This window comes from Salmo salar, chromosome ssa04 (genome assembly GCF_905237065.1).
Source record: "Salmo salar chromosome ssa04, Ssal_v3.1, whole genome shotgun sequence".
NCBI lineage: Eukaryota > Metazoa > Chordata > Actinopteri > Salmoniformes > Salmonidae > Salmo > Salmo salar.
This window is the reverse complement of record NC_059445.1, coordinates 72,728,630-72,752,390: the sequence shown is the minus strand read 5'-3', so window position 1 is coordinate 72,752,390 and position 23,761 is coordinate 72,728,630. Positions and strand designations below refer to the sequence as shown.

At 44.0% G+C, this 23,761-nt stretch overlaps 1 protein-coding gene across 18 annotated transcripts in view; it reads left to right on the top strand.

The window, feature by feature from the left end:
• Window positions 1-23,761, top strand: part of LOC106603804 (disks large homolog 2) — a 325,722-nt gene that overhangs the window by 255,463 nt on the left and 46,498 nt on the right. For all 18 annotated transcript variants that reach the window (XR_006769672.1, XR_006769671.1, XM_045717311.1 and 15 more), the window contains 2 exons: window positions 10,758-10,808; window positions 17,488-17,612. Coding sequence is in view for 16 of the 18 variants with exons in the window: in XM_045717311.1 (XP_045573267.1) it covers window positions 10,758-10,808; window positions 17,488-17,612 (176 nt within the window). In the remaining 2 variants the exon portion in view is untranslated. The remainder of the gene's footprint in view (window positions 1-10,757; window positions 10,809-17,487; window positions 17,613-23,761) is intronic.

Here is a 23,761-nt window from a genome sequence, read left to right as displayed (position 1 = left end):
GTCATCCTGACTTTCATGGTCTATTGTCCGGAATTCCTTGGTCTGTCGTCCTGACTTTCATGGTCTGTTGTCCTGAGTTTCATGGCCAGTTGTCCTCAGTTTCATGGTCTGTCGTCCTGACTTTCATGGTCTGTCGTCCTGAGTTGCATGGTCTGTCGTCCTGAATTTCATTGTCTGTCGTCCTGAATTTCATGGTCTGTCGTCCTGACTTTCATGGTCTGTTGTCCTGAGATCCATGATCTGTTGTCCTAAGTTCCTTAGTCTGTCGTCCTGACTTTCATGGTCTGTTGTCCTGACGTTCATGGTCTCTTGTCCTGAGATCCATGATCTGTTGTCCTAAGTTCCTTAGTCTGTCGTCCTGACTTTCATTGTCTGTCGTCCTGAATTTCATGGTCTGTCGTCCTGACTTTCATGGTCTGTTGTCCGAAATTCCTCAGTCTGTCGTCCTGACTTTCATGGTCTGTCGTCCTGACGTTCATGGTCTCTTGTCCTGAGATCCATGATCTGTTGTCCTAAGTTCCTTAGTCTGTCGTCCTGACTTTCATGGTCTGTCGTCCTGAATGTCATGGGCTGTCATCCTGACTTTCATGGTCTATTGTCCGGAATTCCTTGGTCTGTCGTCCTGACTTTCATGGTCTGTTGTCCTGAGTTTCATGGCCAGTTGTCCTCAGTTTCATGGTCTGTCGTCCTGACTTTCATGGTCTGTCGTCCTGAGTTGCATGGTCTGTTGTCCTGATTTCCTTAGTCTGTCGTCCTGACTTTCATTGTCTGTCGTCCTGAATTTCATGGTCTGTCGTCCTGACTTTCATGGTCTGTTGTCTGGAATTCCTCGGTCTGTCATCCTGACTTTTATGGTCTGTCGTCCTGACTTTCATGGCCTGTCATTCTGAATTTCATGGTCTGTCATCCTGACTTTCATAGTCTGTAGTCCTGACGTTCATTGTCTGTTGTCCTGACTGTCATGGTCTGTTGTCCTGACTTTTATGGTCTGTTTTCCTGACTTTCATGGCCAGTTGTCCTGACTTTCATTGTCTGTTGTCCTGAGTTGCATGGTATTTTGTCCTGAGTTCCTTAGTCTGTCATCCTGACTTTCATGGTCTGTCGTCTTGAATTTCATGGTCTGTCGTCCTGACTTTCATGGTCTGTTGTCCGAAATTCCTCGGTCTGTCGTCCTGACTTTCATGGTCTGTCGTACTATCTTTCATGGTCTGTTGTCCTGAGATGCATGATCTGTTGTCCTAATTTCCTTAGTCTGTCGTCCTGACTATCATGGGGTGTCATCCTGACTTTCATGGTCTATTGTCTGGAATTCCTTGGTCTGTCGTCCTGACTTTCATGGTCTGTCGTACTATCTTTCATGGTCTTTTGTCCTGAGATGCATGATCTGTTGTCCTAAGTTCCTTAGTCTGTCGTCCTGAATTTCATGGTCTGTCATCCTGACTTTCATGGTCTATTGTCCGGAATTCCTTGGCCAGTTGTCTTCCGTTTCATGTTCTGTTGTCCTGACTTTCATGGTCTGTTGTCCTGACTTTCATGGCCAGTTGTCCTGAGTTTTGTGCTCTGTTGTCCTGAGTTTTATGGCCTGTTGTCCTGACTTTCATGGCCAGTTGTCCTCAGTTTCATGTTCTTCTGTCCCGACTTTCATGGTCTGTTGTCCTGAGTTTCATGGACAGTTGTCCTCAGTTTCATGTTCTGTTGTCCCGACTTTCATGGTCTGTTGTCCTGAGTTTCATGTTCTGTTGTCCTCAGTTTCATGGTCTGTCGTCCTGACTTTCATGGTCTGTCGTCTTGAATTTCATGGTCTGTCATCCTGACTTTCATGGTCTGTCGTCTTGACTTTCATGGTCTGTTGTCCGGAATTCCTTGGTCTGTCGTCCTGAATTTCACGGTCTGTTGTTCTGACTTTCATGGCCAGTTATCCTGAGTTTCATGGTCTGTTGTCCTGAGTTTTATGGCCTGTTGTCCTGACTTTCATGGTCTGTTGTCCTGACTTTCATGGCCAGTTGTCCTCAGTTTCATGTTCTGTTGTCCTGACTTTCATGGTCTGTTGTCCTGAGTTTCATGGTCTTTTGTCCTGACTTTCATGGTCTGTTGTCCTGACTTTCATCGTCTGTTGTCTGGAATTCCTCGGTCTGTCATCCTGACTTTCATGGTCTGTCGTCCTGACTTTCATGGTCTGTTGTCCTGAGTTGCATGGTCTGTTGTCCTGATTTCCTTAGTCTGTCGTCCTGACTTTCATTGTCTGTCGTCCTGAATTTCATGGTCTGTCGTCCTGACTTTCATGGTCTGTTGTCTGGAATTCCTCGGTCTGTCATCCTGACTTTTATGGTCTGTCATCCTGACTTTCATGGCCTGTCATTCTGAATTTCATGGTCTGTCATCCTGACTTTCGTAGTCTGTAGTCCTGACGTTCATTGTCTGTTGTCCTGACTGTCATGGTCTGTTGTCCTGACTTTTATGGTCTGTTTTCCTGACTTTCATGGCCAGTTGTCCTGACTTTCATTGTCTGTTGTGCTGAGTTGCATGGTATGTTGTCCTGAGTTCCTTGGTCTGTCATCCTGACTTTCATGGTCTGTCGTCTTGAATTTCATGGTCTGTCGTCATGACTTTCATGGTCTGTTGTCCGAAATTCCTCGGTCTGTCGTCCTGACTTTCATGGTCTGTCGTACTATCTTTCATGGTCTGTTGTCCTGAGATGCATGATCTGTTATCCTAATTTCCTTAGTCTGTCGTCCTGACTATCATGGGGTTTCATCCTGACTTTCATGGTCTATTGTCCGGAATTCCTTGGTCTGTCGTCCTGACTTTCATGGTCTGTCGTACTATCTTTCATGGTCTTTTGTCCTGAGATGCATGATCTGTTGTCCTAAGTTCCTTAGTCTGTCGTCCTAACTTTCATGGTCTGTCATCCTGAATTTCATGGTCTGTCGTCCTGAATTTCATGGTCTGTCATTTGACTTTCATGGTCCATTTTCCGGAATTCCTTGGCCAGTTGTCTTCCGTTTCATGTTCTGTTGTCCTGACTTTCATGGTCTGTTGTCCTGACTTTCATGGCCAGTTGTCCTGAGTTTTGTGGTCTGTTGTCCTGAGTTTTATGGCATGTTGTCCTGACTTTCATGGTCCGTTGTCCTGACTTTCATGGCCAGTTGTCCTCAGTTTCATGTTCTTCTGTCCCGACTTTCATGGTCTGTTGTCCTGAGTTCCATGGACAGTTGTCCTCAGTTTCATGTTCTGTTGTCCCGACTTTCATGCTCTGTTGTCCTGAGTTTCATGTTCTGTTGTCCTCAGTTCCATGGTCTGTCGTCCTGACTTTCATGGTCTGTCGTCTTGAATTTCATGGTCTGTCGTCCTGACTTTCATGGTCTGTCGTCTTGACTTTCATGGTCTGTCATCTTGACTTTCATGGTCTGTTGTCCGGAATTCCTTGGTCTGTCGTCCTGAATTTCACGGTCTGTTGTTCTGACTTTCATAGCCAGTTATCCTGAGTTTCATGGTCTGTTGTCCTGAGTTTTATGGCCTGTTGTCCTGACTTTCATGGTCTGTTGTCCTGACTTTCAAGGCCAGTTGTCCTCAGTTTCATGTTCTGTTGTCCTGACTTTCATGGTCTGTTGTCCTGAGTTTCATGGTCTTTTGTCCTGACTTTTATGGTCTGTTGTCCTGACTTTCATCGTCTGTTGTCTGGAATTCCTCGGTCTGTCATCCTGACTTTTATGGTCTGTCGTCCTGACTTTCATGGTCTGTTGTCCTGAGTTGCATGGTCTGTTGTCCTGATTTCCTTAGTCTGTCGTCCTGACTTTCATTGTCTGTCGTCCTGAATTTCATGGTCTGTCGTCCTGACTTTCATGGTCTGTTGTCTGGAATTCCTCGGTCTGTCATCCTGACTTTTATGGTCTGGTATCCTGACTTTCATGGCCTGTCATTCTGAATTTCATGGTCTGTCATCCTGACTTTCGTAGTCTGTAGTCCTGACGTTCATTGTCTGTTGTCCTGACTGTCATGGTCTGTTGTCCTGACTTTTATGGTCTGTTTTCCTGACTTTCATGGCCAGTTGTCCTGACTTTCATTGTCTGTTGTCCTGAGTTGCATGGTATGTTGTCCTGAGTTCCTTGGTCTGTCATCCTGACTTTCATGGTCTGTCGTCTTGAATTTCATGGTCTGTCGTCATGACTTTCATGGTCTGTTGTCCGAAATTCCTCGGCCTGTCGTCCTGACTTTCATGGTCTGTCGTACTATCTTTCATGGTCTGTTGTCCTGAGATGCATGATCTGTTATCCTAATTTCCTTAGTCTGTCGTCCTGACTATCATGGGGTGTCATCCTGACTTTCATGGTCTATTGTCCGGAATTCCTTGGTCTGTCATCCTGACTTTCATGGTATATTGTCTGGAATTCCTTGGTCTGTCATCCTGACTTTCATCGTCTGTCGTCCTGACTTTCATGGTCTGTCGTCTTGAATTTCATGGTCTGTCGTCCTGAATTTCATGGTCTGTCGTCCTGACTTTCATGGTCTGTTGTCCGGAATTCCTCGGTCCTTCGTCCTGACTTTCGTGGTCTGTTGTCCTGAGTTGCATGGTCTGTTGTCCTGAGGTCCTTAGTCTGTCATCCTAACTTTCATGGTCTATTGTCCGGAATTCCTTGGTCTGTCGTCCTGAGTTTCATGGTCTGTTGTCCTGAGTTTCATGGTCAGTTGTCCTCAGTTTCATGGTCTGTCGTCCTTGACTTTCATGGTCTGTCATCTTGAATTTCATGGCCAGTTGTCTTCCGTTTCATGTTCTGTTGTCCTGACTTTCATGGTCTGTTGTCCTGACTTTCATGGCCAGTTGTCCTGAGTTTTGTGGTCTGTTGTCCTGAGTTTTATGGCCTGTTGTCCTGACTTTCATGGTCTGTTGTCCTGACTTTCATGGCCAGTTGTCCTCAGTTTCATGTTCTTCTGTCCTGACTTTCATGGTCTGTTGTCCTGAGTTTCATGGACAGTTGTCCTCAGTTTCATGTTCTGTTGTCCCGACTTTCATGGTCTGTTGTCCTGAGTTTCATGTTCTGTTGTCCTCAGTTTCATGGCCTGTCGTCCTGACTTTCATGGTCTGTCGTCCTGAATTTCATGGTCTGTCGTCCTGACTTTCATGGTCTGTTGTCCGGAATTCCTTGGTCTGTCGTCCTGAATTTCATGGTCTGTTGTTCTGACTTTCATGGCCAGTTATCCTGATTTCATGGTCTGTTGTCCTGAGTTTTATGGCCTGTTGTCCTGACTTTCATGGTCTGTTGTCCTGACTTTCATGTTCTGTTGTCCTGACTTTCATGGTCTGTTGTCCTGAGTTTCATGGTCTTTTGTCCTGACTTTCATGGTCTGTTGTCCTGACTTTCATCGTCTGTTGTCTGGAATTCCTCGGTCTGTCATCCTGACTTTCATGTTCTGTCGTCCTGACTTTCATGGTCTGTCGTTCTGACTTTCATGGTCTGTCGTCCTGACTTTCATGTTCTGTCGTCCTGACTTTCATGGTCTGTCATCCTAACTTTCATGGTCTTTTGTCCTGACTTTCATTGTCTGTTGACTTGACTGTCATGGTCTGTTGTCCTGACTTTTATGGTCTGTTGTCCTGACTTTCATGGCCAGTTGTCCTGATTTTCATGGTCTGTTGTCCTGAGTTGCATGGTCTGTCATCCTGACTTTCATGGTCTATTGTCCGGAATTCCTTGGTCTGTCGTCCTGACTGTAATGGTCTGTTGTCCTGACTTTTATGGTCTGTTGTCCTGACTTTCATGGCCAGTTGTCCTGATTTTCATGGTCTGTTGTCCTGAGTTGCATGGTCTGTCATCCTGACTTTCATGGTCTATTGTCCGGAATTCCTTGGTCTGTCATCCTGAATTTCATAGTCTGTCGTCCTGAATTTCATGGTCTGTCGTTCTGAATTTCATGGTCTGTCATCCTGACTTTCATGGTCTATTGTCCGGAATTCCTTGGTCTGTTGTCCTGACTTTCATGGTCTGTTGTCCTGAGTTTCATGGCCCATTGTCCTCAGTTTCATGGTCTGTCATCCTGATTTTAATGGTCTGTCGTCTTGAATTTCATGGTCTGTAATCCTGAATTTCATGGTCTGTCGGCATGACTTTCATGGTCTGTTGTCCGGAATTCCTCGGTCCTTCATCCTGACTTTCGTGGTCTGTCGTCCTGACTTTCATGGTCTGTTGTCCTGATTTTCATGGCCAGTTGTCCTCAGTTTCATGGTCTGTTGTCCTGACTTTCATGGTCTGTTGTCCTGACTTTCATGGCCAGTTGTCCCGAGTTTCATGTTCTTTTGTCCTGACTTTCATGATCTGTGTTCCTGACTTTCATGGTCTGTTGTCCTGACTTTCATGGTCTGTTGTCCTGCGTTTCATGGCCTGTTGTCCTGACTTTCATGGTCTGTTGTCCTGAGTTCCTTAGTCTGTCGTCCTTACTATAATGGTCTGTCGTCCTGAATTTCATGGTCTGTCATCCTGATTTTCATGGTCTGTCGTCCTGACTTTCATGGTCTGTTGTCCTGACTTTCATGGTCTGTTGTCCTGACTTTCATGGTCAGTTGTCCTGAGTTTCATGTTCTGTTGTTCTGACTTTCATGGTCCTTTGTCCTGATTTTCATGGTCTGTTGTTCGGAGTTTCATTGTCTGTTGTCCTGAGTTTGATGTTCTGTTGTCCTGACTTTCGTTGTCTATTGTCCGGACCTTCATGGTCTGTTGTCCTGAGTTTCATGTTCTGTTGTCCTCAGTTTCGTGTTCGGTTGTCCTCAGTTTCATGTTCTGTTGTCCTCAGTTTCATGTTCTGTTGTCCTCAGTTTCATGTTCTGTTGTCCTCAGTTTCATGGTCTGTTGTCCTCAGTTTCATGGTCTGTTGTCCTCAGTTTCATGGTCTGTTGTCCTGAGTTTCATGTTCTGCTGTCCTGAGTGTTGAAGAATCAGCTGGACCTTGTGTCTGCCTCATGCTTACCAGGATACGGTGTCCATATTAGGACAGCCTCAGTCTCAGCACCAGCCACAACTCAGACAAAGGTCTCATTACTAAAACAAAGACTGAACACCAGCTGGGAGAGCTAGCACAGTGTTTCTTGACTTATGAAGGTACTAGACTGTTGATAAAATGATATGTTTTATACAATGTGTATGCATTTTTCGATTAAGTAATACTGTATCTCTCTACTCACAAGAGCTTCTGCCCATATGACACATTAAATAATGTGTGGGTGAACCTTTTGTCAGAAATGCCTTTGACAGACAAATTAATTTATCCTATTATTTGTTTGATATGTTTCTAGGAAAAGACCATATTTGACAGCCCTCGATGCAATTCATTTGAATTAATGAATTTGCGTTAGCAGCTTGTCTATGCGAATGTATATGTGTAGGCATGTATGAAACTGCACGAATCCCTCTACTATGAAAGATTACATTAAAAAGATGTCAATAATATGATTTTTTTTCACCTGAGGACTAAACCGAATCGTGTGTTCCTCATCAATATGCAGTGCTAGCTTTTTTGAAACATTTCAGCAGGAAGTATGGGCACATCCTCAGTTTGAACTGCATTCACACCAACCTTAACAATGGATGTAGAGCATGCTCTTATTTGTCTCGCCTCACATTTTCAATGAAAGTTCATCTAACAATTGCTTATAAAATTTTAATAAGTCTCATAACTCCTTTCGAGGTAAGAAAACTATTCAGATGAGGTTAACATTTTGTGAAACTATCCCCATCTCCTTCATCTGCACTGAGGTAAAATGACAAAAACAAAAGCGAGTTCTTGGTACATAACAGCAGCATACTCTCAATGCTCCTGTATTTTCAGATCCGTGCAGATGAAGGAGAGAAGGAAGTAACCACTACAACAGGCATTCCCTGTTGTCCTTTGGGTTAGCTGCTTTACGAAAATCAATTCTTTAAAGGGCAATCTGCAGTTCAAACAACATTTATAGTTGACCAAAATGACTGTTTCGATAAACAACTGTTTTGGTAAACGGTAATTGAACTCCACAGGTATGCTGGCCCATGTTGAGTCAAATTTTTCCCACAGTTGTGTCAAGTTGGCTGGATGTCCTTTGGGTGATGGACCATTCTTGATACACAAGGGAAACTGTTGAGCGTGAAAATCTCCGCAGCGTTGCAGTTCTTAACACACTCAAACCGGTGCGCCTGGCACCTACTACCATACCCTTTTCAGAGGAACTTCAATCTTTTGTCTTGCCCATTCACCCTCTGAATGGCATACATACACCATCCATGTCTCAATTGTCTCAAAGCTTAAAAATCATTCTTTAACCTGTCTTCTCCCCTTCATCTACACTGATTGAAGTGGATTTATCAAGTGAAATCAACAAGGGATCATAGCTATCACCTGGATTCACCTGGTCAGTCTGTCATGGAAAGAGATGTTTTGTACACTTAGTGTATATAATTAATTTAAAAGTCCAAAAATGAATGTACAAATCCCAGATTGTCCCACACTGTGCCATCAACACCCGACACAGCAGGCCTCCACAATTAATATGAGGGAAAGAGGAGAGATCAAAGAGGGTGACAGGACCAAATTGGAGTTAATTTAATTTATGCTGTGGCCTCTGTAGAAATTAGGCAATACATCATGTGGCTGTTTGAAGACTGTGGTTGCTCACTTTTAATTGAATTTCCAACCATAGAAGAACAGAATGGTACACAGTATAGCTGCTGTTGTCCCTCATTGCTATTAGGTGGTGAGCCTCATCAGGAAATGTGGGAAGCGTGTGTGTGTGTGTGTGTGTGTGTGTGTGTGTGTGTGTGTGTGTGTGTGTGTGTGTGTGTGTATTTGTTTGTGTGTTTGTTTGTGTGTATTTGTGTGTGTGTGTGTGTGTGTGTGTGTGTGTGTGTGTGTGTGTGTGTGTGTGTGTGTGTGTGTGTGTGTGTGTGTGTGTGTGTGTGTGTGTGTGTGTGTGTGTGCGCACATGGTGTGTGTACAGTGACGCTCCAGTGTAATATTACCACCTTTCAGTCATAGCTGCCCTCACAGAGTAATGGCTTCAAGCTCTCAACTATAGAGACAATAATCCTATTGGACTATTACGCATAGGTTAAAGTTTCCATCACTGTGCTGGATTTCTGTCATATAGAGTTCAACATTTTGGGTGGTGTTAATGCGCTGCTGTAGTAACAGTCTCGGTTTAAACACCAACTTAGGTACATTGCAATTGACCCGATGGGTCTTGTGTTATGGGTGTCATCATGTCTTGTGTTGTGGGGGTCATCATGTCTTGTGTTATGGGTGTCATCATGTCTTGTGTTGTGGGGGTCATCATGTCTTGTGTTATGGGTGTCATCATGTCTTGTGTTATGGGTGTCATCATGTCTTGTGTTATGGGGTATGTCATGTGTGTGGGTGTCATCATGTCTTGTGTTATGGGTGTCATCATTGGGTGTCATCATGTCTTGTGTTATGGGTGTCATCATGTCATGTGTTGTGGGTGTCATCATGTCTTGTGTTATGGGTGTCATCATGTCTTGTGTTATGGGTGTCATCATGTCTTGTGTTGTGGGTGTCATCATGTCTTGTGTTATGGGTGTCATCATGTCTTGTGTTATGGGTGTCATCATGTCTTGTGTTATGGGTGTCATCATGTCTTGTGTTGTGGGTGTCATCATGTCTTGTGTTATGGGTGTCATCATGTCTTGTGTTATGGGTGTCATCATGTCTTGTGTTATGGGTGTCATCATGTCTTGTGTTGTGGGTGTCATCATGTCTTGTGTTATGGGTGTCATCATGTCTTGTGTTATGGGTGTCATCATGTCTTGTGTTATGGGTGTCATCATGTCTTGTGTTGTGGGTGTCATCATGTCTTGTGTTATGGGTGTCATCATGTCTTGTGTTGTGGGTGTCATCATGTCTTGTGTTATGGGTGTCATCATGTCTTGTGTTATGGGTGTCATCATGTCTTGTGTTATGGGTGTCATCATGTCTTGTGTTGTGGGTGTCATCATGTCTTGTGTTATGGGTGTCATCATGTCTTGTGTTGTGGGTGTAATCATGTCTTGTGTTATGGGTGTCATCATGTCTTGTGTTGTGGGTGTCATCATGTCTTGTGTTATGGGTGTCATCATGTCTTGTGTTATGGGTGTCATCATGTCTTGTGTTATGGGTGTCATCATGTCTTGTGTTGTGGGTGTCATCATGTCTTGTTTTATGCATGTCATCTCATGTCTTGTGTTATGGGTGTCATCATGTCTTGTTTTATGCATGTCATCATGTCTTGTGTTATGGGTGTCATCATGTCTTGTGTTATGGGTGTCATCATGTCTTGTGTTATGGGTGTCATCTCATGTCTTGTGTTATGGGGGTCATCATGTCTTGTGTTATGGGTGTCATCATGTCTTGTTTTATGGGTGTCATCATGTCTTGTTTTATGCATGTCATCTCATGTCTTGTGCTAATTGTTATATGTTGTTTTTATGTATTTATACTGCTGAAGAAAGCAAGTACCTTCAGGCTCAACCTAACACTTGAATAGTCTCCGCAAAATTGTGATTCGTACAAATAATCTGAGACACAAACCAGCACACAGGAAGAATTGTTCCACATAACCCTCATGCCCTATGTTTTCCGACGAACGTACGTTTGTTATGGCTGTTGAGAGAGATTAGAAAGGAATGGAAGACACTAATGCAAGACTATTATGACTGTGCTCACCCCTCTGTAAACTTACAGGAAACAAAGTTATGTACCGGGTATAATTCATCAAATCCACTATTGTTTTCCCACAGGTCAACGGGACAGAAATTGAATATGAGTTTGAAGAAATCACACTAGAGCGGGTGAGTTGATGCACACAGTCTGAAAGCACTCTATATAAAAGAACCCAGCGAGGACTGCAGTCATTGAAATTGAATGAGGGATGCTCATCTCAGTCATTGAAATTGAATGAGGGATGCTCATCTCAGTCATTGAAATTGAATGAGGGATGCTCATCTCAGTCATTGAAATTGAATTTTTTATTTTTATTTATTTTATTTATTTCACCTTTATTTAACCAGGTAGGCAAGTTGAGAACAAGTTCTCATTTACAATTGCGACCTGGCCAAGATAAAGCAAAGCAGTTTGACACATAAAACAACACAGAGTTACACATGGAGTAAAACAACATACAATCAATGATGCAGTAGAAGAAAAAAAAATAAGACTATATACAATGTGAGCAAATGATGTGAGATAAGGGAGGTAAAGGCAAAAAAATGCCATGGTGGCAAAGTAAATAAAGTATAGCAAGAAAAACACTGGAATGGTAGATTTGTAGTTTGAAGAAAGTTCAAAGATAAAATATAAATAATATGGTGCAAAGGAGCAAAATAAATAAAATAAATAAATACAGTAGGGGAAGAGGTAGTAGTTTGGGCTAAATTATAGATGGGCTATGTACAGGTGCAGTGATCTGTGAGCTGCTCTGACAGCTGGTGCTTAAAGCTAGTGAGGGAGATAAGTGTTTCCAGTTTCAGAGATTTTTGTAGTTCGTTCCAGTCATTGGCAGCAGAGAACTGGAAGGAGAGACGACCAAAGGAGGAGTTGGCTTTAGGGGTGACCAGAGAGATATACCTGCTGGAGCGCGTGCTACAGGTGGGTGCTGCTATGGTGACCAGTGAGCGGAGATAAGGGGGGACTTTACCTAGCAGAGTCTTGTAGATGACCTGGAGCCAATGTGTTTGGCGACGATTATGAAGCGAAGGCCAGCCAACGAGAGCGTACAGGTCGCAGTGGTGGGTAGTATATGGGGCTTTGGTGACAAAACGGATGGCACTGTGATAGACTGCATCCAGCTTGTTGAGTAGGGTATTGGAAGCTATTTTGTAAATGACATCGCCGAAGTCGAGGATTGGTAGGATGGTCAGTTTTACGAGGGTATGTTTGGCAGCATGAGTGAAGGATGCTTTGTTGCGAAATAGGAAGCCAATTCGAGATTTCACTTTGGATTGGAGATGATTGATGTGAGTCTGGAAGGAGAGTTTACAGTCTAACCAGACACCTAGGTATTTGTAGTTGTCCACAAATTCTAAGTTAGAACCGTCCAGAGAAGTGATGCTGGACAGGCGGGCAGGTGCAGGCAGCGATCGGTTGAAGAGCATGCATTTAGTTTTACTTGTGTTTAGGAGCAGTTGGAGACCACGGAAGGAGAGTTGAATGGCATTGAAGCTCGTCTGGAGGGTTGTTAACACAGTGTCCAAAGAAGGGCCAGAAGTGTACAGAATGGTGTCGTCTGCGTAGAGGTGGATCAGAGATTCACCAGCAGCAAGAGCGACATCATTTATGTATACAGAGAAAAGAGTTGGCCCAAGAATTGAACCCTGTGGTACCCCCATAGAGACTGCCAGAGGTCCAGACAGTAGGCCCTCCGATTTGACACACTGAACTCTGTCAGAGAAGTAGTTGGTGAACCAGGCGACGCAATCGTTTGAGAAACCAAGGCTACTGAGTCTGCCGATGAGGATGTGGTGATTAACAGAGTCAAAAGCTTTGGCCAGGTCAATCAATACGGCAGCACAGTATTGTTTCTTATCGATGGCGGTAACGATGTCGTTTAGGACCTTGAGCGTGGCTGAGGTGCACCCATGACCAGCTCTGAAACCAGATTGCATAGCGGAGAGGGTGCGGTGGGATTCGAAATGGTCGGTAATCTGTTTGTTGACTTGGCTTTCGAAGACCTTAGAAAGGCAGGGTAGGATGGATATAGGTCTGTAGCAATTAGGGTCAAGAGTGTCACCTCCTTTGAAGAGGGGGATGACAGCAGCTGCTTTCCAATCTATGGGAATCTCAGACGACACGAAAGAGAGGTTGAACAGGCTAGTAATAGGGGTTGCAATAATTTCGGCAGATAATTTTAGAAAGAAAGGGTCCAGATTGTCAAGCCCAGCTGATTTGTAGGGGTCCAGATTTTGCAGCTCTTTCAGAACATCAGCTGAATGGATTTGGGAGAAGGAGAAATGGGGGAGGCTTGGGCGAGTAGCTGTGGGGGGTGCAGTGCTGTTGAATGCAGTAGGGGTAGTTAGGTGGAACGCATGGCCAGCCGTAGAAAAATGCTTATTGAAATTCTCAAATATAGTGGGCTTATCGGTGGTGACAGAGTTTCCTATCCTCAGTGCAGTGGGCAGTTGGGAGGAGGTGTTCTTATTCTCCATGGACTTTACAATGTCCCAGAACTTTTTAGAGTTGGAGTTGCACGAAGCGAATTTCTGTTTGAAAAAGCTAGCCTTGGCGTTTCTAACTGCCTGTGTGTATTGGTTTCTAACTTCCCTAAAAAGTTGCATATCGCGGGGGCAGTTCGATGCTAATGCAGAACGCCACAGGATATTTTTGTGTTGGTTAAAGGCAGTCAGGTCTGGGGAGAACCAAGGGCTATATCTGTTCCTGGTTCTAAATTTCTTGAAAGGGGCATGCTTATTTAAGATGGAGAGGAAGGCATTTTTAAAAAATAACCAGGCATCCTCTACTGACGGGATGAGGTCAATATCCTTCCAGGATACCAGGGCCAGGTCGATTAGAAAGGCTTGCTCGTTGAAATGTTTCAGGGAGCGTTTGACAGTGATGAGTGGAGGTCGTTTGACCGCTGACCCATTACGGGTGCAGGCAATGAGGCAGTGATCGCTGAGATCTTGGTTGAAAACAGCGTGTATTAGGGTTAGGGGTGTATTTAGAGGGCACGTTGGTTAGGATGATATCTATGAGGGTGCCAGTGTTTGCGGCTTTGGGGTTGTACCTGGTGGGTTCATTAATAATTTGTGTGAGATTGAGGGCATCAAGCTTGGATTGTAGGATGGCTGGGGTGTTAAGCATGTCCCGGTTTAGGTCACCTAGTAGCACGAGCTCTGAAGATAGATGGGGGGCAATCAGTTCACATATGGTGTCCAGAGCACAACTAGGGGCCGAGGGGGGTCTATAGCAGGCGGCAACGGTGAGAGACTTGTTTTTGGAGAGGTGGATTTTTAAAAGTAGAAGTTCAAATTGTTTGGGTACAGACCTGGATAGCAGGACAGAACTCTGCAGGCTATCTCTGCAGTAGATTGCAACACCGCCCCCTTTGGTCGTTCTATCTTGTCTGAAAACGTTGTAGTTAGGGATGAAGATTTCAGAGTTTTTGGTGGACTTCCTAAGCCAAGATTCAGACACAGCTAGGACATCCGGGTTGGCGGAGTGTGCTAAAGCAGTGAATAAAACAAACTTAGGGAGGAGGCTTCTAATGTTAACATGCATGAAACCAAGGTTATTACGGTTACAGAAGTCATCAAAAGAGAGCGCCTGGGGAGTAGGAGTGGAGCCAGGCACTGCAGGGCCTGGATTCACCTCTACATCCCCAGAGGAGCAGAGAAGAATAAGTATGAGGGTACGGCTAAAAGCTATAAGAATTGGTCGTCTGTGACGTCCAGAATAGAGAGAAAAAGGAGCAGGTTTCTGGGGGCGATAAAATAGCTTCAAGGTATAATGTACAGACAAAGGTATGGTGGGATGTGAGTACAGAGGAGGTAAACCTAGGCATTTAGTGATAGTGAGAGAGATATTGTCTCTAGAAACATCATTGAAACCAGAAGATGTCATAGCATGTGTGGGTGGAGGAACTGAGAGGTTGGATAAGGTATAATGAGCGGGGCTAGAGGCTCTACAGTGAAATAAGCCAATAAACACTAACCAGAACAGCAATGGAGAAGGCATATTGACATTAAGGAGAGGCTTGCTTAGCCGAGTGATCAAAGGGTCCAGTGAGATTCAGACAGCTAGCCGGGCCATAGGTAGCAAGCTGGTGGAAGATGGGAGGGAGGTCTGTTTTTAGCCAGCTCGTGCGTTTCCGTCTGTGGGTTAGTGGGGTTCCGTGTGGAAGGGGGGACCTGTCCAAGTTGGCAAAATAGTTAGTTACAGTGGCCCAAGAAAAGTGTTCGATAGACCTATTCAGATCGCAGCCGAAAAGACAGCTAACGATTAGCGGGCCGCAGATGGGCGATCAGGTTACGTCGCGACGGAGGGGCCAGTTGGATAACTCCCTCGGGCAGATAACGTCGGTGGTCCAGTCGTGAAGACCCGATGGGGCTCCAGATCGGCAGTAAAACGGGTCAGGATAGGTGAGTTGTAGCCCAGGAGACACTTCAGCTGGCTAGCTCAGGAATAGCCCAGGAGTGGCTGACGGAACTCTTCAGCTGGCTAGCTCCGTAATAATGTGTGTTAATTCCGTGACCGACGTTGCCAATAGTCACTCAGGTAGCAGCTAGTTAGCTGCAAGATCCAGGTGTAAATGTCCAGAGCCTGCGAAACAGTCTGTCGCGAAAAACTGGCGAGCTATAGTGAGGAAGCTAACCGTGGCTAGCTGAACTTCAACGTTAGCCAGTGAAAATGGCTAACCTCTTGCTAGCTTCTGTTGTGGAATTCAGATGAGGTAAATAATACTTTCCTTTTTTAAATTGGTGAGGCGGGTTGCAGGAGAGTGCTTTGAGGTTGAGTTTTTAGAATTAAAAAATAATATATATATATATAAAAAGATAAGTGAAGAAAAAAAAAAAATGTAAATATATATATACACGGGACACGACAAGAGGAGGGTAGAGGACGTCTGAACTGCTACGCCATCTTGGGAAAAAAATAAATAATGAGTGTATGAGGGATGCTCATCTCAGTCATTGAAATTGAATGAGGGATGCTCATCTCAGTCATTGAAATTGAATGAGGGATGCTCATCGCCGTCATTGAAATTGAACGAGGTATGCTCATCACAGTCATTTCCCATAAAGGGCATCATAATCTAGCGTAGTCATTAAATGCGACAGGCAGGATACGTTAATAGGCCAAGTTAAAATAGGCAGCTGCTGCATACTGTACTGTATGTAAACTGTAGGTGAGTGTGTTTAAAGTCACTGTTAGTCACCAAACTACCTCTGCTACCTATATTTCAAAACGTCTTGACCCCACAGATAAACAAACCACAAGAAGAAGCTAACTGACACCATTTTGAAGCTGTTGGAGAAGCTAGATGAATTCAAAAACTGCCAAAGACACAGTAATCCCAGGCTCAAGAAAGGGTTTCCGGCTTCATGCACCAATTTAAAATTAAAATGGGAATGCCGTCACAGTTTGTTATTCCGTTATCCAAAAAAAAACAGGAACCTGTTTTACTTTCCACTGAAGCAAATTGATCTCAGCCAGACAAGCTCAATAACACAAACATCGAAGTCCTGTGGGTGTTTTTAGCAGGCCAGCCCTTAATTGGGACATAGCATTTGCATGAGAACAGCCAGGGAGTGCATCCTCAAGGCTCAATGGTGATAAGAGGATTAGCTTAGCTGTCAGACATTTTGACAGCTGGAAAATGATCCTCATGACCCTAAACAATGCATTACAGTAGGGAAAGGTCAGTTCAGTCAAAGGAAGGGAAATCCAAAAGCCTTGAGCCTTTGGTGCAAACTGCACAGCTCACCCTCTCAGGGGCAAAAGCAGACATAAACAGTGGCTTTGGGGCTAATGCTAATGCTATGTCTGTGCTATTCAGGCTTCATGCCACAGGACCCTGTATCTATGCTCTCCACTTCCATTGCCCTAGCTAGCCAATGGGCTTAGATTATGAGTGCGCTTGAGTGAGCTAGCTATCATCACTTCCATCTCATCTCAGCCTGATTGAGTTCTGTTTGTATTTATGGAGAGGGAAGCTTCCCCTGAGGGAGATCAGTGGCCATTGTATTCACCATGCCCGCAGCTCAGCCTGCAGGGTCAGTGGATATTTAGTCAAGAGATGCCCCTACTCCCATCAGTTAGCAATTTAATCAAAGCGTCCACATTCATTTTGTAAGTGTCGAGGGGGATTTGGCTCATAAAACCAATGGAGCTGGGTTGTTGTACAAAGAAACATTGGCATTCGAGAATGCTGCATTTTCTGCCCCAGCCTCTGTATTGTGTTTTCTGGTTATGAAGTCATAGAAATCGAAAAGAAAAAGTGAATCCTGTGAACCCGTACGAAAATTAAGTTAAAAAAATGTATTGTCAATTTACTTTTTTCAAACTAAAAATGAAATATTGATTTGTGTTATATGTTTATTTCACTTTCAAATAGTTTATTTAGGAATGATTATTTTTTGCTATAAAAGTATGTTTTCGGACATATTTCTAGTACTAGAAATAATTTGTTCGTATTAGTTTTTAGTAAGTTGGGGGTGTGCATAATGCAAATTAGATAGAATGTGGAATTCTGGGAAAACATGCACCTACAAATTGTGAAATGATTTTAAAGGTAGAGTCAGTGATGCACAAAGTAAATAGCAGAGTCAGGCTGACTTCCTGATACACAAGCGTGAGGCTAAACTTCTCTGCTGTTGCTGTTCACGTGGCAGCAGATTGAAGAATACCAACAAAACAGAAATTGTATTTTTATGTTGTATGTAATTTAGGCTAGGATACAGTTTAACATTATAAAGGAATAGAAGTGTAAAAGTACTGGTAGATGTTTTATTAATTGTTCTTCATGCTCTATAGGGGAACTCAGGGTTGGGTTTCAGCATCGCTGGAGGAACAGATAACCCCCATATCGGTGATGACCCAGGGATCTTCATCACCAAGATCATCCCTGGTGGCGCGGCAGCAGAGGATGGCCGGTTAAGGTGAGTGCTATAGATTGAGCCCTTTACAAATGAACACTTCACTCAAGACATTGAGATAGCATTTATACAAGAGCATTTTGCTGTCAAAATGAATTTGAACTTTTATTTTTATTTAACCTTTATTTAACTACACAAGTCAGTTAAGAACAAATTCTTATTTTACAATGACGGCCTACCCCGGACGATGCTGGGCCAATTGTGCGCCGCCCTATGGGACCTCCGATCACGGCCAGTTGTGATACAGCCCGGGAACGAACCAGGGTCTGTAGTGACGTCTCTAGCACTGAGATCCAGTGCCTTAGACCGCTTCGCCACTCAGGAGCTTATGGATGGCTCGGGGACTCTCACCCATCATTTGATCTAAGTGCCTTCAGAAAGTATTCATACCCCTTGATATATTCCACATTTTGTTGTGTTACAGCCTGAATTCAAAATTGATTAAATATATTTTTTTACTTCATAATGACAAAGTAAAAACATGTTTTTAGACATTTTTGCAAATTTGTTTACAATGAAATACAGAAATATCTCATTTACATAAGTATTCACACCCCTGAGTCAATACATGTTAGAATCAGCCTTGGCAGCGATTACAGCTGTGAGTCTTCCTGGGTAAGTCTCTAAGAGTTTAGACCATTTTTATTTTAAAAAATCAAGCTCTTTCAAATTGGTTGTTGAACATTGCTAGACAACCATTTTGAAGTCTTGCCATAGATTTTCAAGCAGATTAAATTCAAACTGTAACTAGGCCATTCAGGAACGTTCACTGCCTTCTTGGTAAGCAACTCCAGTGTAGATTTGACCTTGTGTTTTAGGTTATTGTCATGCTGAATGGTGAATTCATTTCCCAATATCTGGTGGAAAGCAGACTGAACCAGGGTTTCATCTAGGATTTTGCCTGTTCTTCCGTTTACTTTTTTATCCTGAAAAACTCCCCAGTTCTTAATGATTACAAGCATACTCATAACATGATACAGTCACCACTATGCTTGAAATTATGGAGTGGTGTCACGATCACTGTCCTCGAACTCCCTGTCATAAATAAGCCAAGGCGCAGCGTGCCGGTAATTCCACATCCTTTATTTAGAAGTGAAACCGAACAAAACAATAAACAGGATAAACAGAAAGAAACGTGACGTTCTGGGGCTGCTCAAAGGCAGCTACCCAAAAACAAGATCCCACAACTCAAGGAGGGAAAAAGGGCTGCCTAAGTATGGTTCCCAATCAGAGACAACGATAGACAGCTGCCTCTAATTGGAAACCATACCTGGCCAAAACATAGAAATAAAATACATAGAATGCCCACCCCATATCACACCCTGACCTAACTAAACAGAGAAAAACGTCTCTCTCAGCTCAGGGCGTGTCAGTACCCCCCCACCCCCCCTCCCCCACCCCCCCACCCAAAGGTGCGGACTCCCGGCCGCAAACCTGAACCTATAGGGGAGGGTCCGGGTGGGCATCTATACTTGGCGGCAGCTCTGGTTCGGGGCGTAGCCCCCACACCGCCCGCTGATCCCCCCACTTCTGTGTCACCGGAGGAACCAGACCGTGGATCATCGCCGGAGGCTCTGAACTGCCGACCGCCGCTGACGACTCTGGTCTGCAGGCCGCCGCTGAAGATTCTGGGCTGCGGGCCGCCGCTGAAGACTCTGGGCTGCGGGCCGCCGCTGAAGAGTCTGGGCTGCGGATCGCCGCTGAAGACTCTGGGCTGCGGACCGCCGCTGAAGACTCTGGGCTGCGGACCTCCACTGAAGACTCTGGGCTGCGGACCTCCGCTGAAGACTCTGGGCTGCAGACCTCCGCTGAAGACTCTGGGCTGCGGACCTCCGCTGAAGACTCTGGGCTGCGGACCGCCGCTGAAGACTCCGGGCTGCGGAGCGTCGCTGGAGGCTCCAGACTGGGGACCGTCGCTGCAGGCTCCGTGCCATGGATCTTCACTACAGGTTCCGCGCCATGGATCATCACTGGAGGCTTTATGCCATGGATCATCACTGGAGGCTCCGGGCCATGGATTATCACTGGAGGCTTCGTGCCATGGATCATCTCTACAGGCTCCGGGCCATGGATCATCCCTACAGGCTTCTTGCCATGGATTATCCCTACATGCTCCGGGCCATGGATTATCACTGGTGGCTTCGTGCCATGGATCATCCCTACAGGCTCCGGGCCATGGATTATCACTGGAGGCTTCGTGCCATGGATCATCACTGGAGGCTTCGGACCATAAATCATCACTGGAGGCTTCCTACGTGGAGCTGGAACCGGTCTCACCGGACTGGGGAGACGCACAGGAGACTGGGTGCGCAGAGCAGGCACAGGGTATACTGGGCCGTGGAGGCGCACTGGAGGTCTGGAGCGTATGGCTGGCACAACCCGTCTTTGCTGGATGCTCAACCCAGCTCGACAACTGCAGGGCGCGGGCACAGATCGCACCGGGCCTGTGAGTGCGCACTGGCGACACAGTGCGCATCACCGCATAACACGGTGCTTGCCCCGTCACTCGCTCCCCACGGTAAGCACGGGGAGTTGGCTCAGGTCTCCACCCTGACTCTGCCAAACTCCCCGTGTGCCCCCCCAATTTTTTTGGGGGGGGGATGACTCTTGTGCTTCCCTTGATGTTGGTTCTCCTCGGTCCAGCTCGTCTTCCCAGCAAGCGCACGCTGCTTGGCTTTCTTGTGGTGGGATCTTCTGTCACGATCACTGTCCTCGAACTCCCTGTCATAAATAAGCCAAGGCGCAGCGTGCCGGTAATTCCACATCCTTTATTTAGAAGTGAAACCGAACAAAACAATAAACAGGATAAACAGAAAGAAACATGACGTTCTGGGGCTGCTCAAAGGCAGCTACACAAAAACAAGATCCCACAACTCAAGGAGGGAAAAAGGGCTGCCTAAGTATGGTTCCCAATCAGAGACAACGATAGACAGCTGCCTCTGATTGGAAACCATACCTGGCCAAAACATAGAAATAAAATACATAGAATGCTCACCCTGATTAAACAAAAATAGAACTGTTTGGCCATAATGACCATCGTTACGTTTGGAGGAAAACGGGGAGGCTTCCATGCCAAAGAACACCATCCTAACTGTGAAGCACGGGGGTGGCAGCATAATGTTGTGGAGGAACTTTGCTGCAGGAGGGACTGGTGCACTTCACAAAATAGATGGCATCATGAGGTAGGAAAATTATGTGGATATACCTTGACTTTGTTGTCCTAAAGCCATTTTGCCACAACTTTGCTTGGGGTCATTGTCCATTTGGAAGACCCATTTGCGACCAAGCTTTAATTTCCTGACTGATGTCTTGAGATGTTGCTTCAATGTATTGGAGTGGCCATCACAAAGCCCTGACCTCAGTCCTATAGAAAATTTGTGGGAAGAACTGAAAAAGCGTGTGTGAACAAGGAGGCCTACAAACCTGACTCGGTTACACCAGCTCTGTCCGGCGTAATGGGCCAAAATTCACCCAACTTATTTTGGGAAGCTTTTGGAAGGCTACTCAAAACGTTTGACCCAAGTTAAACAATTTAAAGGCAATGCTACCAAATACTAATTCAGTGTATGTAAACTTCTGACCCACTGGGAATATGATGAAATAAATAAAAGCTGAAATAAATCATTCTCTCTACTATTATTCTGACATTTCACATTTTAAAAATAAAGTGGTGATCCTAACTGACCTAAGACAGGGAATTTTTACTAGGATTAAAGGTCAGGAATTGTGAAAAACTGAGTTTAAATGTATTTGGCTAAGGTATATGTAAACTTCCGACTTCAACTGTATATGCTATGTTTTGAAGGCTCTATCCTGTAATGGATAGGCTGAAAGGGTTCGTTTTCAGATTTTCCCCCAAATGTTATCTTACTTTGAGAGCTATTCTTTGACAATTTGTTCCAGAAATCTACCATTCACTTTGTCTTTGTTCATCATGTTAGTAGTTTGGGCTAACGTTAACGCTTCATTGGATTGCATTTATTCCCGAAACTATCCCTAAACACCCCAATATAAATCTCACGTGGTACTATGGCAGACTATATGGTATAACAATATTACGCCTTGTAGAAGTCATTTGAGCCTACTTGAATGCAGAGCCAAACGAAAGTCTTCTTTAAGAGGTGGTGGGTAAATAATCAGTTCTAGATTCGGTGTGAGTCAAGAGAGAAATGTCACTTAGAGAAGCAATTACATGCTCTCTCTGTTTTACCCTTGCCTGACTTTGGGGAGCTCTGCTCAGCTTTGGATAAATCACACTGGCGTGTCCAATGAATGTTTTGTTTTCTAAGATGTGCACAGAGACTAATGCATTAGTGGGAAAGGCCTACTGTCTCAAAGACACAATGGGTTTTGACACTGTTTAAGTATTATAGTCAGGCACACTTCTCCTCTTGTGGTAATTTATTCACTGCACAGTCTGGGGAATGTAGCATAACATTACTTATTCTAAGCACATTGTTGCTCTTACATTGTAGCTGAATGTAAATACTCAAAAGCTTTTCTCTGGGAGCACTCTACAAAACATAACACTTTTGGGATGCTTAGAGCACCACTTCGTTAGCAAGAAATTAAAATAAACTAAAAGGGAAGTTCAGGATTTTACAACTTGATGTTCGATGGTTCCGCAACCTGAAAGTAGTCTATGGGCCAAGAGAAACTATCATCCATGGTTCAGTTTTCTTTAACCAGCCACTACAAACTTCAGTTAACTTTAGCAACCTCTAGCTGACAATCAATGGATATGATAGGGGCAATCGTGCAATCAACCTCAAACCACATAGGAGTTGATTTCAGTTTATTTGGCTTTGAAAGTGACAATGGCCGTGCCCGAATACCCATTCTAAATAGTAGGCATTTTGGGTATGCGAAAATAAAATGTTTTATCAGGGTTGGGGAGTAACAAATTACATGTAATACGTTACATGTAATCTAAATAATGCCACTTTAATAATGTCTACATATCTTACATTATTTATATTACTCATATCACATGTATATACTGTATTGAGACCCAATCACTGGACATTTTAATAAATGGATCACTAGTCACTTTAAACAATGCCACTTCAAATAATGGCACTTTAATAATGTTTATATATCTTACATTTCTCATATCACATGTAATACTGTATTTTATACCACCTACTGCTTTATACCATCTATCGCTCATCCATGTACTTATATGTACATATTTTCATTCACCCCTTTAGATTTGTGTGTATTAGGTAGTTGTTGGGAATTGTTAGATTACTTGTTAGATATTACTGCACTGTTGGAACTAGAAGCACAAGCATTTCGCTACACTTGAATTAACATCTGCTAACCATGTGTATGTGACCTATAAAATTTGATTTGATGTAAGGGATTACAAAAAACAGTAACTGTAATCCGTTACGTTTCCAGCTAAAATATTGTAATCAGATTACAGATACTTTTGAAAAACTAGATGATTACTTCGAGTATTCATTTTAAATTGAGAAAGGATGTTTGCGAGAAAAAAATATTTGACACTTCTCTGTTTTCTCAATGACATTCAAATCAACATTGAAAAAAGGCGCAAGTTTAAGTTTCTTCCACCTGAATGAGTCTGACCCCAAGTCAGAGACCACTATGATGACACACCAAATGTGTTTGATGGATCGCGGGAAAGGAGCAAGAATAGGTTTTTGTAGGCTACAATCCGAGCTATGTCTTCCAATGGTGAGACTGCTGTCGGCATCCAAAGATTAACCAATTTGAATAAACGCTTGGAGGTAAGGATGACAACAGTGGTATAGTTTTCGGCGATACGGATATCACTTATTATTGATATCTACATAGCGCATTGATGTGAATCACACAGCTGGTCTCTCATTTAGCTATTTGCGCCTCACGGATTGTGGTTGTTGTGGATGGCTGTTAACAAATCTAAATGTGTATTTGAATCCAATAATGGTTGAATTCAAGAAGTTTAATCTACCTATCAGTCATTGTTTTTCTAATCAGTGGACAGCCAGTGAAAAATGCGCTCTTGCAACAGCTGCATAGTGCGGATCCCAGCCTACGTAATAAAAGTGTGGCTTTTATTGCTCAATCTAATTCATGCTGATAAAAGAAAATCCATAAGCTTAATGGACACATGCTGAAACTCGCACACTTTTGATAGACTTAAA